Below are 13,771 nucleotides of genomic sequence, written 5' to 3'. Positions count from 1 at the left end.
TTTATATTTTTTTCTTGTTGGGGTTAATCCCAGAAACACTTCATTAGTTCAGAGAGGTGTTACATAATTTACCTTCTACTTTGGCAAGAGCACTTGTTCTGCTGGTAAGACTGAAATAAAATGGGCTTGCATTCCCTGACCACAAAAGGACAGAGATGGAATGGCACATTCACCACACATAGCCAGCCAAATTAGCAAAGCTCCCTAGGAGGCCGCTGAAAATGCCTAAAACGCTGAGGGACTCTGGCGGGGTGGCGAGAAGAGACAGGGCTTGAAGAGAGAGGACAGCATTCCCCCTCTGGAGGGAGGAGCTGAGGATTCACTGAGAACCGGCCAGAGCTGCCAGGAGGAAAAGGCCAGGGAAGGAAAAGAATTTCAATGAGTCCTGGGAACCTCTGCTCCCGCAACAACCGAACCATGATAGACAGACAGCCTGGCAACAACAACCCTCCTAGGATCCTGGGATCCAGAGGAGATTAAAAACTGTTCTGCAACCTGAGTACTAAAGAAAACGTCTTCCCACACTTACCAAAGTGAGTTCCCAATAAAGACAAGAGCTCACCTGCCCCTACTATCACCTCCCTTCCCAGCCAAGATCCTCTCTACCTACCACCCCAGGTCTCAAGAGGAGGGCGGTTCCGGGCCTCACGTGACATTGCGGCCACGTGACCCCGGCCCGGGCGGGAGCGGAGCTGCGAGGTCCAGTTCCGCGAGTCGGAGGGGGACTGGGCACGCCCTACCCCGAGCCCGCCGCGACCATGCTGTCCCGCCTGCTGAAAGAACACCAGGCCAAGCAGAATGAACGCAAAGAGCTTCAGGGTAAGCCGAGTATCCAGCCCGCCGTTTTCTCTCCCTCCGCGGCCTAGCCTCAGCCCGGAGCCTGGATCTCAAGTAACGGCCCAGATCCGGGGAAGGGCGCGGGCTTGGGGTAGAGGAAATTACAGGAGCTTTGGTGGAGGTGAGTTCCGTTCCCCTGCCAATGGCTCTGGTCCCTTTAGCAGCATTAGCGTCCCCCTTGGCAACGTCCCCCGCGCTGTGTCCGCAGTATCCTAGCCCCGCCCCCTGTTCACGGAACGCTGTGCCGATTGGTCCAGGGGGCCGCTCGTCCTGGAAGTGGGAAGGAAACCTCCTGAAGAGAGGAGGGTGTTGAGGACCCGACAGGACTGGGATTCTTGGAGGCCTGAAACTGCCGAAATGGGGATGGGCCCCTTGTGTCCTGAATCCAGGCTGGGAACCCCAGAGTTACCAACCTTTAGGCCAAACCAGTGGGGAAAATGTGCCTGAGAGTCTGGAGTCCTGGTCGCTGCCAAGGACTTAGCGTCCCTGGGCGAATCGCTTCCCTTCTCAGGCTACCAGTTTCCTCACCTCGAAAATGAAAGAGCTTGCTTTATGTTTTGCAAGGCCCTGTCAGCTCTGGCACTCTGGAATTACTTGAGGTGTTCCCATAGCTAGCAGAATAATGAATGGGTGGGGAACCTTAAGCATCACTCCTCAAAAAAACAAGTCTATCTAATCCCTTTTCCCCCTCCACCCAGAGAAGAGAAGGCGAGAGGCCATCACTGCAGCGACCTGCCTGACAGAAGCTTTGGTCGATCACCTCAATGTAGGGTATGAACCTCTTTGCGTCAACACGAACACTCCTCCACCCAAGTTTAGGCACTGGCCTAGCCTTCAGGCTGCTCCTGAGGGGATGAGCTGTTCCTCTCATTCCCCTACCCTCCCCCACCCAGCTTAACTTTTATGGAGAGAGTCTTGAGTCAGCTCTGACCCCTAACATTGGGCAGGGGGGAGCAGCTGTGGCCAGTGGAGAAGCAGCCAGATTTCCCTTTCCCAACAATAACCTCCCTGGTGCTCACGACTTGATGCCATCTGGCCACGTCCCTTCACCCCTCCAAGTCCAGCTGTCACTTCCAGCAGGAGGGAGAGCACCGTCCTTCCCTACAGCTTCCCACCCTCTCCTTCTGCACCTCCCACCCTCTGGCAAGTCTGGAGAGCAACTGGCAGGAAAGAGATGACACAGCTGGTGAGGGTGAGTGCAGAACATATGCCAGGAGCCACCGCAGAGCCAGGCTGACACTCCCTCATCCTTCCGGGTCTCCAGAGACCACCCCTTGCTCCCATCCTAAGTAAGGATGCCAGTAATGACCAGATACATGGGAAGGAGTAGAGAACATTGCCTCTTGACCCCAAGTGACCCAGAAAAGTGCAGAGATGATGATTTGATAGCCAGGCCATCTGTTGGGAGAAAGGAGGCAGTGTGATGCCTTCTACCCAGGGCAAGTGGAATAGCTTGGTTGTGAATTCAGAGACTGAGTCACCCAAGTGAGCCAGGCAGGGACTATCATCTTCATTGCTCATCTCAGGAAGATTAGGGGAAGAGAAGGCTGTGGTTGGAACCTCTGACCACCCATCCAGTTCTCCCCCACCACTCAATGTGAATGAGAGAAAGCAGGAGGTCAATGGGGTAAATGGGGATTTCAGGAGCTCCCAGGGGAAACTTGAAGCATTGGGAGCCCCCTGCAATTCCTGTTTCAGCTCCTATAACACCCCACACTGTGACCCAGCTATCTCCCAAAGAGAAGGGACAGGGTCGACGCCTTCCCTCCCTCCCACGTTGGCGCCTCCTGGGCTCTGCTGTGAGGTTGGCCCAGGTTTCTCCCGCTTCTCTTTCTTTGCTTGGGGCCACCCTATGTCCAGCTTAGAGGGCAGCTAAGCCAAAGCCAGATTAGAAAGCCTTTTGTGTTGCTGCCCACAGCTCCTCTCATTCCCGGGAAAGGAAAACAAAGGCTCAGTCTATCTCAGCCCCTGTCAGGTGTCCATCCCACTCTCTGGAACAACCCCCCCACACACAACCCCCTTGCTCCCCTCCAGCCCCGACAGATTCCAGTGGGTGGGGGCACCGGATGTGGAGTCTCGCAGCTGACCTAGAACTTTGGGGCGGAGAATGAAAGATTCATCAACCAGTTAGGGAGAACAATTGTTGCACAATTACTGGGGGGGTGGGGGTGAGTGGGCAGAGGACTGGGGATACCAACCTCATGGCAGTAATGGAACTGCAGCGAACTGTGATTAAGGAGAAAAGAAAGACTATTGCCTAGAGCAGAAGGAAGAGAGAGAGAGTGCGTGTGTGTGTTCGTTCATCTGTGTGGGCGAAAGGAGGATTGGGAGAGAGACAGAGCCAGGAAGCAGCCCTTGGGATGTCTTCTCTTGACCCTGAGTTCCTGGGGAGGGGGTTGCTCTCCCATCCCACCCCAGATTCAGGGAGGGGCCCGATTTCCCTTCCCAACTTCTTACACTGATCCCTGGCCTCCCAATCATTGCCAGATGTGTCCCTGCTGCTGGATTTTCCCAGCCTCCCCATGGCCCCTTTTCCCTCCCAGCTTCTTCCCCAGTGGTACCCCCTCCACCCCTGCCGACCAAGTGCACCCTCCCTTCTCTCCCCCAGCTTTGGGAGCTCCTTTTGGGGCAGGAAATGGTCTGTATCTAGTTAGCTCTCCTGGGAATCCTGGGAGTGGAAGGAAGGGACCGGGCTCACTTGCATGCTCTTGTAGTCACTTGCCTTACATCCAGGAATGGCTGAAATCCCAAGGTTTTCTCCATCCTGACTCCTGAGCAGCCTCCTACTGCAGCCCTGGGATGTTAGTTCTGGAGACCACTCCCCACCAGCTGGGTGATATGGCCTCCCTCCTCCTCCAACCTCTAGTGTGGCCCAGGCCTACATGAACCAGAGGAAGCTTGACCATGAGGTGAAGACCCTGCAGGTCCAGGCAGCCCAGTTTGCCAAGCAGACAGGCCAGTGGATCGGGATGGTGGAGAACTTCAACCAGGCACTCAAGGTAAGCCACACTGCCTGCCTCACCAGCCTCATCCTATGACCCCATTGACTGCACCCTCAGGGGCTCCCCTCTGGCCTGGGGTTAAAAAGGAAGTGCGGATAGTCCCAGAAAGCCCAGAAATCTATGGCCCCAGTGCCACAGAAGTTAGAGGAAGAGGTAAAAGCAGCTGGTGGGTCCAAGCAAAGCCCTTTCTAGGGGATGGATGGAATGTGCCCCCATCCAGCCCCTGGAGCCACACCCCACCCACCCTGACTCCTGGGCTCCCACCCACTCCCTTCCAGGAAATTGGGGATGTGGAGAACTGGGCTCGGAGCATCGAGCTGGACATGCGCACCATTGCCACCGCGCTGGAGTACGTCTACAAAGGGCAGCTGCAGTCGGCCCCCTCCTAGCCCTGCCTGCTCTCCCTGCCCCGAGTCTCCCACCTGCCCCGGGCGGGCAGGAGGGAGGCTGACAGCCCATGAATAAAACACAAGCCTCCATTTCTTCATGTTTGTCTCCAGGAACTACTAGCTTCTTGTGGGGGGTGGGGATGGAAGATTCAAAGGCTCTTCCTCTTAACAGACGCTACCTTTTGGGTGTCTCTTTTGGGTAGGGACTGGAACTAGCTTCCTCTTAAGGTCTCAAGTCTCTTCTCCTCCTCGGGCCTTGTACCTGTTGCAGGTACCTTCCGGATAAGCAGAACATGGGAGTTCCCCACCCCTCCCCAGAGAAGGGCAGTGGGCCCCATCCCAAGCCTCCCAACCCAGGACTTCCATTTCTGGCAGAGGAGAAACAAAACAGAGAGCAGGCCTGGTCCAGCTCTGGCTCTCTGCCCCTCCACGTGCTCACGGCCTCTCCCAGCCTGGTGCTAAGCAGTGTCATGAGTCTGGACCAGGTGGGAGATTAACTCTTGGGTGTGGGAGCACTTCAGGGTGGGGAGGGGGAGGAATGACAGGTCCAAGGTTACTGACAGAGGGGGGCAGCTGCCATCCTGGACAGATACCCTCATCTTAACAATCAGTGACAGAGAGAGCCAGGAAGCCCCACTAGAAAAGACCAAGCCAAGGGGGTAGCCAGGCGCTCCTGGCCGGTGCCAAGCCCTAGCTTCAGCCCACAGGCCCAGCTTCCCTGGCTCCTCCTCCCCCACCCCCACCCCCGCCAGCCCCACATCCACTTAATACTTCTGGCACCCAGTCCACCCGCCACGGACTTTGGCCTTAGCTGTAGCTAGTGTGGGAGCCTGGGAAGACCTGGACCACAAGTTTCTCGAGCAAAACAAAAGGAACAGCTTCAGGTGCTATAGTACCTGCCAACAGCTTTCCCCTGAGGAGGTAAGCAGGGTGCTGGGGGGAGGGGAGGGGCAGTGGCTATGAGAAGACTAGTGATATTGAAAACTCAAAGCCTAAAGCTTGGCGGGTGTCCCCTCACACTTTATCCCCTTTGATCCTCCACAGCTCCCAGGTGGGCATGCTGGGCGTTAGCCCTACTTGGTAGATGAGAAAACAAGTTCAGAGACACAGGGCAGTGCTCAGCCTCACACAATAAGTTTGGAGCCACCAGGACTAGAATGCAGGGGTCCTTTATGTGTTTCCAAAAACAGGGCTCAGCTGGTTTAGTGGGAGCTGAGGCAACAACAAAGATCCCTCTGCTCCCATGCAGCCGGTCTGCTCAGGACCCAGCTCATGACCATTCAGTTAAGTTACCCACAGATACAGAGTCTGCCCAGATTGTCACTTTACTTAGATGAACCATAGTTTGTCTGCAGGTTATCTGCCAAGCAGGTAATTTGTCAATTTGCTCAAACCAGAGACTTCCAGCTAGGCAAGGATCTGAGGGGTGAGGGCTGGAGGGCCAGCGTCGGCTAGACACGTCCCCCTGCCCAGCCTCGGCTGCCACCTGCAGGTCACCTGGGCTCCAGCCATGTGGCTGCCTCTGCTGCTGGGTGTCTTGCTCTGGGCAGCACTGTGGTTGCTCAGGGACCGGCAGTGCCTGCCAGCCAGCGATGCCTTTATCTTCATCACCGGCTGTGACTCGGGCTTTGGGCGGCTCCTTGCTCTGAGGCTGGACCAGAGAGGCTTCCGAGTACTAGCCAGCTGCCTGACACCCTCGGGGGCGGAGGACCTCCAGCGGGTCGCCTCCTCCCGCCTCCACACCACCCTGCTGGATGTCACAGATCCCCAGAGCATCCGGCAGGCAGTCAAGTGGGTGGAAACGCATGTTGGGGAAGCAGGTGAGTGTGGCGGGGGCCACGGGGATAGGCATGTGAGGTGTGCACACACAGGGGCTGTGGGAAGCCAGAGAGACTGTGTGGGGGGAGTAGCAGGGCTCAGATTCCCCCGGGAAGGAGAGGGGCCATGGGAATGCCTCCCCTACCCCACGCCTGTCATCCACCCACAGGGCTTTTTGGTCTGGTGAATAATGCTGGTGTGGCTGGCATCATTGGTCCCACCCCATGGCAGACGCGGGAGGACTTCCAGCGGGTGCTGAATGTGAACACGCTGGGTCCCATCGGGGTCACCCTCGCCCTGCTGCCCCTGCTGCTGCAGGCCCGGGGCCGAGTGATCAACATCACCAGTGTCCTTGGCCGTCTGGCAGCCAATGGAGGGGGCTACTGCGTCTCCAAGTTTGGCCTGGAGGCCTTCTCTGACAGCCTGAGGTGAGGAGGGCAGGGACTCCGCTCCCAATTCAGGGGGAGCTTGCTCAACCAACAAATTAGCAGCTGCCCACCACATGGCATGGTGGAGTTTAGGGCTTAAGAGACAGTTTAGGGCTCGACTTCCTGGGTTCAGATCCCAGCTTTCACTTGTGAGCTTGGTGACCTTAGTCAGTTACTGTTTTTTTCCCAGTTTGTTCCTCCTGTTAAATCACGATGAGGCCTGCCTCATGGGTGAGTAAAATGAGGGTATGTGTGAGGCTCCAGCAGAGCCTGGTACATAGAAAATGCCCCCAAAATCCCACTCTCTTAGTGTTATTGTTACTAATGATAACCATTACTTACCATGAGTACCTTTACATAACACTTTCTCATTCAATTCTCCCTAAAATCCTGTAAGGGTAGGTGTTAACACCCTTAGGGGATGGGCTTCCCTGGTGGCTCACACAGTAAAGAATCTGCCTGCAATGCAGGAGACGCAGGTTCAGTCCCTGGGTTGGGAAGATCCCCTGGAGAAGGGAATGTCTATCCACTCCAGTATTCTTGCCTGGAGAATTCTATGGACAGAGAAGCCCGGTGGGCCACAGTCTGTGGGGTTGCAAAGAGTCAGACACGACTGAGGGACTCACACACACCACACTAACATACCCAAAGTCACCCAAGACCACACACTGGTGGGAGCACTGGCACGTATACCTACAGAGCCTGATCCTCATGTCCTCCGGCCCCTATTTAGACAATAACGTTCAAAGTCCCATGAGAGCACAAAGCAGACTCAACAACCATAGGAACAGGGCCTGAATTTGGAACAGACCTTTGATTCCCTCAAGCTGAGCCCACCTTCTGAAGGAAGCCCTCCTCTGTCACCATCACACGGCAAATAGCATCAATATCCACTTTTGTCCCTATGCCTCAGTCGTTTAATTTTCATTTAATCAGCATCATGGAAATATACTTTCAACTTGGACTTGGGTAGTCTGTTCTGGGTACTCCCACTTTCCCCCAGCAAACACCAGTCTAATTTTTCCCCAGCAAAGATCCAGCACTTTCGACCCCATGTTTTGGGATCTAGGGAACATGGTTCTTCCAGTTCAGGAGTTGGCAGATTGTGCTTCCAGGGCCAGATCTCTAGCCAGCTGCCTACAAGCTAACAATGGCATTTGCATTTTTAAATAGTTACACTATAATCAGTTATGTAAGTACCTACATAATATTTAGATCTGCAATGCTGAAAATATTTACTATCTGGCCCTTTAAGAAGTTTGCTGGTCCCTGCTCTACGTGCTAGAAGAGAATACAAAAGGAAGAAAAACTCAACCTCCTTGGGACTTCCCTGGTGGTCCAGTGGTTAAGACTCTATGCTTTGACTGCAGGGCACCCGGGTTTGAGCCCTGGTCGGGGAACTAATATCCTGCATGACACAACATGGCCAAAAAACAAAAACAAATGAAACTCCGCCTTCCCTCTGACCCGCTTGCCCCTCATCCCATGGCAGTGGGGATGTCTCTTCCTGTCAGAAATCCTGACCCTCTTCCCATCTCAGCATCCCTACACATGTCCCTGAAGGTCCTCTCCCTATAAAGACAAGAACCCAGAAACCTCTCTCTGCCCTCACTCCAGGCGAGATGTGGCTCCTTTTGGGGTACGGGTCTCTATCGTGGAACCTGGCTTCTTCCGAACCCCTGTGACAAACCTGGAAACTTTGGAGGACACCCTGCAGGCCTGCTGGGCACGGCTGCCTCCAGCCACACAGGCCCTCTATGGGGAGGCCTTCCTCACCAAATGTGAGTAGCTGGGCCCCCGAAGGGGCGCATGAAGGGAAACAAGGGTGCCAGAAGGCCAGTCCTGCATCAGCCTGCTGGGAGGAGACATGCAGGGCAGTCAGGGAAGGGATGAGGGAGAAGGGGATGCCATAGGAGAACACCCCAGCCATAGGCAACCTGCCCACACCCCAAACTGGGGAGGGAACTGAGAACCCCAAGAGACCCGGCCTGGGGTGGGCTGGAGCAGGACAGGGACACTGATCACAACCGTCCACTGGGCTGCAGACCTGAGAGTGCAGCAACGTATCATGAACATGATCTGTGATCCGGACCTGGCCAAGGTGAGCAGGTGCCTGGAGCATGCCCTAACTGCCCGTCACCCCAGAACCCGCTACAGCCCAGGCTGGGATGCCAAGCTGCTCTGGTTGCCAGCCTCCTACTTGCCAGCCAGGCTGGTGGATGCTGTGCTCGCCTGGGTCCTTCCCAAGCCTGCCCAGACAGTCTACTAAATCCAGCCCTCCAGCAAAAGATGGTTGTTCAAGGCAAGGACTCTGATTTATTCTGTCCCCTACCCTGGTACTGCCTGGTGTGTGGCATAAAACAGTCACTCAATAAATGTATTATTCAAAACAAAAAACACTGTGGGTGGGCAGAAATGAAGGTGCACAGTGGGAGTTCAGTTCAGTTCAGTCGCTCAGTCGTGTCCAACTCTTTGCGACCCTATGATCCGAAGCATACCAGGCCTCCCTGTCCATCACCAACTCCCAGAGTTCACTCAGACTCACGTCCATCGAGTCGGTGATGCCATCCAACCATCTCATCCTTTGTTGTCCCCTTCTCCTCCTGCCCTCAATCTTTCCCAGCATCAGGGTGTTTTCAAATGAGTCAGCTCTTCACATCAGGTGGCCAAAGTATTGGAGTTTCAGCTTCAGCATCAGTCCTTCCAATGAACACCCAGGACTGATCTGCTTTAGGATGGACTGGTTGGATCTCCTTGCAGTCCAAGGGACTCTCAAGAGTCTTCTCCCAACACCACAGTTCAAAAGCATCAATTCTTCGGTGCTCAGCTTTCTTTATAGTCCAACTCTCACATCCATACATGACCACTGGAAAAACCATAGCCTTGACTAGACGGACCTTTGTTGGCAAAGTAATGTCTCTGCTTTTGAATATGCTGTCTAGGTTGGTCATAACTTTCCTTCCAAGGAGTAAGCGTCTTTTAATTTCATGGCTGCACAGTGGGAGACTGACCCCATTTAACTCCTAACCTAGGCTGGGGCTTCCCTGGTGGCTCAGTGGTAAAGGATACACCACACCTGCCAATGCAGGAGACGCAGGAGACATGGGTTCAACAACCACCACCACCTAAGCTGACATCCTCCAGGGTCTCTGGCGTGTTTAGTACCTGCAAAACATCTAGTACCCACAGGGGGCGCAAGGGGACAGTCTTGCGTGTTTGAAGCTGCGCCTAGAGACGTGGCCACCAGAGGGCACTGTTGGATGTCTCCTTTCTGCGTGAACTAAGGTTGAAGTCCAGTGTTAAAGAGTGGGAATAGGGGTGTGGAGAGCTGGTGAAGAGGAGTCAAGGCCAAGCTGGGTGGTTTCCATGGAAAAACAGGCACCCACCTCTTAAATTCTTCTATTATCTAAAGTAAGTCAAGAAGGACATAAACTGGCCACACAGGTATAAAAGTGACTTGTCACCACCCTGAAAGAAGCCAGGCCCCCTTGAGGATTAGTGGAGCAGGGAGTTGCTGGGACGTCTGAGGTGGGCAGAAGGCCAGGGAGAAGATGTCGACGGTGGATATAGGCCGGCCTCTCCCAGGTAGGACCTTTGTAGGGAATCCCATTGACTTGGGAGATGGCTTCATGAACCCTTCAGCACTGAGCCTGGCAGCACAGGGAGGGCAGTGGGCCTCAACCTCCTCTGGATCCCCACATCCACTGCCAGACCAAAGAAAGCCTTGAGCAAAATCCTCCTTTTGCCCCCTCCCCCCCTCCAAACAGGCCAGCCTTTCCCAGAGGTGCAAATAGAACAGGGTCCCAGAGGATGGGAACATGGATAAAGAGGGATAAGGGATAAAGTATCGCTCTTTAAGATAAATTGAGACTCTTTCTCTTTGGGGTCTGAAAAAATAATCCGTTTAATTGAAAAACCTGGAGTATATTACCCCACTCCCCTGGATGAGGGGGCTGAAGAGACAGACCCCCTACATCACCTCATAGCCACTTCGGATGCTCTTCACAAGGCAGCATGCTAAGACAATACCCAGGATCTAGAAGGACAGAGAGAGATGGGGGTGAAGAGGGGTCAGGGAGGCAAGATAGAGACCTACCCAAGAGACCCCAGAGACAACCAGGGCTCCCCTCCACAGACCAGTCCCCTGCTCAGCACCCTCCCACTGCCCCTAGTTCCCAGATGCCCAAGGGTGCCTCTCACCTCCACAAAGGCAATGCCTAGGGCTGCCGCAGCCACCACCAGCACATTCTTCCTCAGCCAGGCCGCAATCTTCTCCACACAGCCCTGGCGGGTGGCAGGCACACAAGACAAGACCCGGTCAGAAATTTCCCACACCCCACTCCCTGCCCACCTGGCTCCCCCACCCTCTGTCCCTTTCATCCTATCCCCAGCATTACCAGATCCCCTCCCGATCCCTGATGCCTAATTTCCCAGAGCCCCAACCTTCTTCACCTCCACCCCTGGTCCCTCTCACCTCCTGAAACATTTCCCAGCTTTCCTAAGTCCCCTACTATCTCAGCCCCCTTCCTACCTCAGTATGGATGTCCTTCACAACGAAATTAATCCCACAGTTATGAGTGATATTGACGCAGCAGGAGTCAGGGACTTTATTGGTCACGGCCAGGATCTTCTCCCAGTCTGTGTAGTTAGCCGCCCCGCAGCACTCAAACTGGGGGAGAGCAGAGATATGGGGGGAAAGGCTGTTAAGTGACCCTCCATCATCAACATGGAGGTAAGAATCTCCTTCTCCTACTACGCCTGCTCCCAGCAACCCCACTCACATCTTTCTGCATCTTATCCAGGATCGATGCCGTCTGGTTGTCTTTTGGATAATTCTTCATCTGCTGCCGGAAGTCCTTATTAAATTCTGATCTCACCTGGGAATAGGGAGGAGCACCATGGAGGTCAGAACTCAGGGCACCTGGGTCTCAGAGCAGCCACACCTCTGAGGCAAGGACTTCCCCTTATTCCCTACTTACCTTGTCTCTAAACACATAGCCAGCAATGGCTGCAGCCACTTCAACTAGCATGATAAGGGACAAGAAGATGGCAAACTGCAGGTGCAAAGGACAGGAGTCAGGTTAGAGTCTGGGTGGGAGGACCCTGCCAGTCTCAGGAACATTCAAGGTTTCCCTCACCCACCCACCCCCCAAACCCTGCCCAGAGAAATGCCCTTTCGGCAGCCCCAGGCACCCACGCTGGCCCACAGCCACTCACTGTGATCATAAGACAGTAGTTCTCCTTGCAGGCTCCACAGCAGCCCACAAAGGCCACCAGGAAGAGGAAGGCCCCCACTGCGATGATGACCACAGGCAACAGGAAACTAGGGGTGGCCCCATGGGTGATAGTCTGATTCAGGACGAGGTGGGTCCCTACGCCCACAGCAATCAGTCCCACCGCACAGGCCTGTGAGGAGGAGGGCAGGTCAGGACTCAGAAGACCCAGCACCCACCAGCCCCCCACGGTGGAAGGTGCGGGTGACCCAGGACACAGATGGAAGCCCACTCCAGAGAGACGGATTCTCACACCTCCAGGAAACTTTTGACAGTGGGGGAGGAGGCTGACCCATCCTTGCCCCACAGTGAGGGCTAGGCAAACTGTTCAAGGCTCTCTGGGAGAAAGCCGTCAGGAGGAACCACACCTTCCTTCAAGCAATTTCTCACCAAATGCAAAAAAAGAGAAGTTTCCAGTAAGCCTTGATCCCAGGACACACATGCCTCACAAAGAGCAATGCTTCCTTTGAGCCTCTTCCTATGCGCCTCCAGGGCTCCCAGAATTGCCTTCACTATCCTCATCAGTGACCACATCCTCACCAGCTGTGAGGAGGGCTCCTCAGGCCTCCTGGGCCTGGGAGAAGGGAGGGGTTTTAAAGGGGTCAAAGTGGCCGGTCCCTCCCTGTACAAACAGTAGCCTCTCAAGCCAGGAGCCCAGGACTGGAGCGATAGAGATGGGCAGAGCCCTTACCCACCCCAAGCGGCCGCGAGGGGTGATGAGGGAATGAAGAGGGATGAAGGAGTGGCGGGAGAGAAAGAACAGAGAAGCGGGGAGCAGAGGCGAGGCGCAGAGCTGCGATAGTATCAGAACAGGCAGTTGGCTGGTTGCCCCACTGCCCCATATCACAGGAGGCTGGGTCACCAGACAGGAAGGGCCCGGAGGGCTTACGGAGAAGGAGACCGGCCTTTGTCGGCCCAAACCAGCCTCAAAGTTTCCCGAAAGCTGGAGGAAGGGACGGCCGCGCTGGCTTCGGCTGTAGCCCGGGCTTTTTCCTCCCACATCTGGTCTCCAGCTGCCTTCATTGTTGGCCGCTCACCCCTCATCCCTCCGGAGCCAGGTCGCCCCGCACCCTGCCAGCGCGCCGCGCCGGCCCCGCTCCCCACTCACGCAGAAGACCAGCAGGAGAACGTAGAGCAGAAACTTGACACATTTCATTCCTCCTTCCACCGCCATGGCTGCCTGGCCTGGGGCAGAGGGGCGGGCGGGGGGATCAGAACCGGTCGAGGCGGGATCTCGCTTTCCGAGCTCCCCGCCGGCCCTCGAGACCTCCCCTGAGCCGCCCCCATTCCCGGCCCCTCCCACCCGGAAACCCGCGGTCAGATCCACGTCTTCCAGCCTCCTCCTCTACCCGCAGAAGAGAGGTGGGGGCGCCCGCAGCCCAGCCCGGACCCCGCCCCGCGGCCTCGCGGGGCCCTGGACCCACCCGAGGGCGCTGGCAGCGGCCAGGACCGAACGCCTACCCTCGGCCCTCCAGCCTCCAGGTGTTAAACACCCCTCTCCATTAAACCAGTCACGGAAAACTCTCCTCAGCCCCAGCCCGACCCCCGAGACCTTTCCCCTGGGTTCTGATCACCGACGAACAGAAGTGCGGCCGGCGTCCCCGCACCCCAGCCCGTCCCGGGCCTCCCGAACTTCACCAAGTTGAAAAGTTGCGGGGGCCTCGGAAGCGGCGGGGAGCGCGGCAGATCTGCGGAGGCCTGGGGCGAGCCCCCGAGCTGGGGGCGACCCGTGACCCCCTCCCCACTCCCCGCCGCAGCCTCTAGGGTCCCGCGGCCTCACCTGGGCTCCCGGAGGCTGTGTGCTGCTCTCCCGCCGCTGCTCAGGGGCTCTCTAGCTGCACCCCCTGGCTCCGGCCCCGCCCGGCGCGCGGCTCCGCCCCGGCTCCAGCCACAGCCCCCTCCCCCGACGAGTGGCCTCCAGCCTGCCTCATGTGACGGGGGAACAGCTGCGGCCTGAGTCACTGGGCTCATATGGGGAAGGCCAAGCCCCCCGCCCGGTCGAGGTCACGTGGCCCCCGCCCGGA

General features: G+C 56.2%; 3 protein-coding genes across 5 annotated transcripts; 2 read left to right on the top strand and 1 right to left on the bottom strand.

Moving 5' to 3' along the window:
- The first annotated feature begins 654 nt into the window (after positions 1-654).
- Positions 655-4,326, top strand: BLOC1S1 (biogenesis of lysosomal organelles complex 1 subunit 1). 2 transcript variants are annotated; one of them, XM_059886722.1, is made up of 4 exons: positions 655-958; positions 1,536-1,608; positions 3,704-3,836; positions 4,118-4,326. In XM_059886722.1, the coding sequence occupies exons 1-4, from the start codon at positions 799-801 to the stop codon at positions 4,226-4,228; spliced, it is 477 nt and encodes a 158-aa protein (XP_059742705.1). In that variant the 5' UTR covers positions 655-798; the 3' UTR covers positions 4,229-4,326.
- Positions 4,327-4,431: 105 nt separating this feature from the next.
- On the top strand, positions 4,432-8,871 carry RDH5 (retinol dehydrogenase 5). Of its 2 annotated transcripts, none has more exons than XM_010805116.4 (5): positions 4,432-4,713; positions 5,721-6,048; positions 6,216-6,474; positions 8,092-8,255; positions 8,520-8,871. In XM_010805116.4, the coding sequence occupies exons 1-5, from the start codon at positions 4,522-4,524 to the stop codon at positions 8,741-8,743; spliced, it is 1,167 nt and encodes a 388-aa protein (XP_010803418.1). In that variant the 5' UTR covers positions 4,432-4,521; the 3' UTR covers positions 8,744-8,871. The 2 variants fall into 2 exon arrangements, with proteins under 2 accessions (XP_010803418.1, NP_776591.2); NM_174166.3 differs by lacking the exon at positions 4,432-4,713 and adding an exon at positions 5,062-5,149.
- Positions 8,872-10,356: 1,485 nt separating this feature from the next.
- CD63 (CD63 molecule) lies at positions 10,357-13,564 on the bottom strand (the record flags this gene model as incomplete). The annotated part of the gene is given in 8 exon segments (NM_205803.1): positions 10,357-10,510; positions 10,675-10,758; positions 11,006-11,143; positions 11,256-11,351; positions 11,454-11,528; positions 11,692-11,880; positions 12,856-12,932; positions 13,528-13,564. Coding segments are annotated over 7 exon segments (714 nt in total). The 5' UTR covers positions 12,922-12,932; positions 13,528-13,564.
- Between the last annotated feature and the right edge of the window lie 207 nt (positions 13,565-13,771).

Source organism: Bos taurus, chromosome 5 (genome assembly GCF_002263795.3).
Source record: "Bos taurus isolate L1 Dominette 01449 registration number 42190680 breed Hereford chromosome 5, ARS-UCD2.0, whole genome shotgun sequence".
NCBI lineage: Eukaryota > Metazoa > Chordata > Mammalia > Artiodactyla > Bovidae > Bos > Bos taurus.
This window is presented reverse-complemented; position numbering and strand designations above follow the sequence as displayed.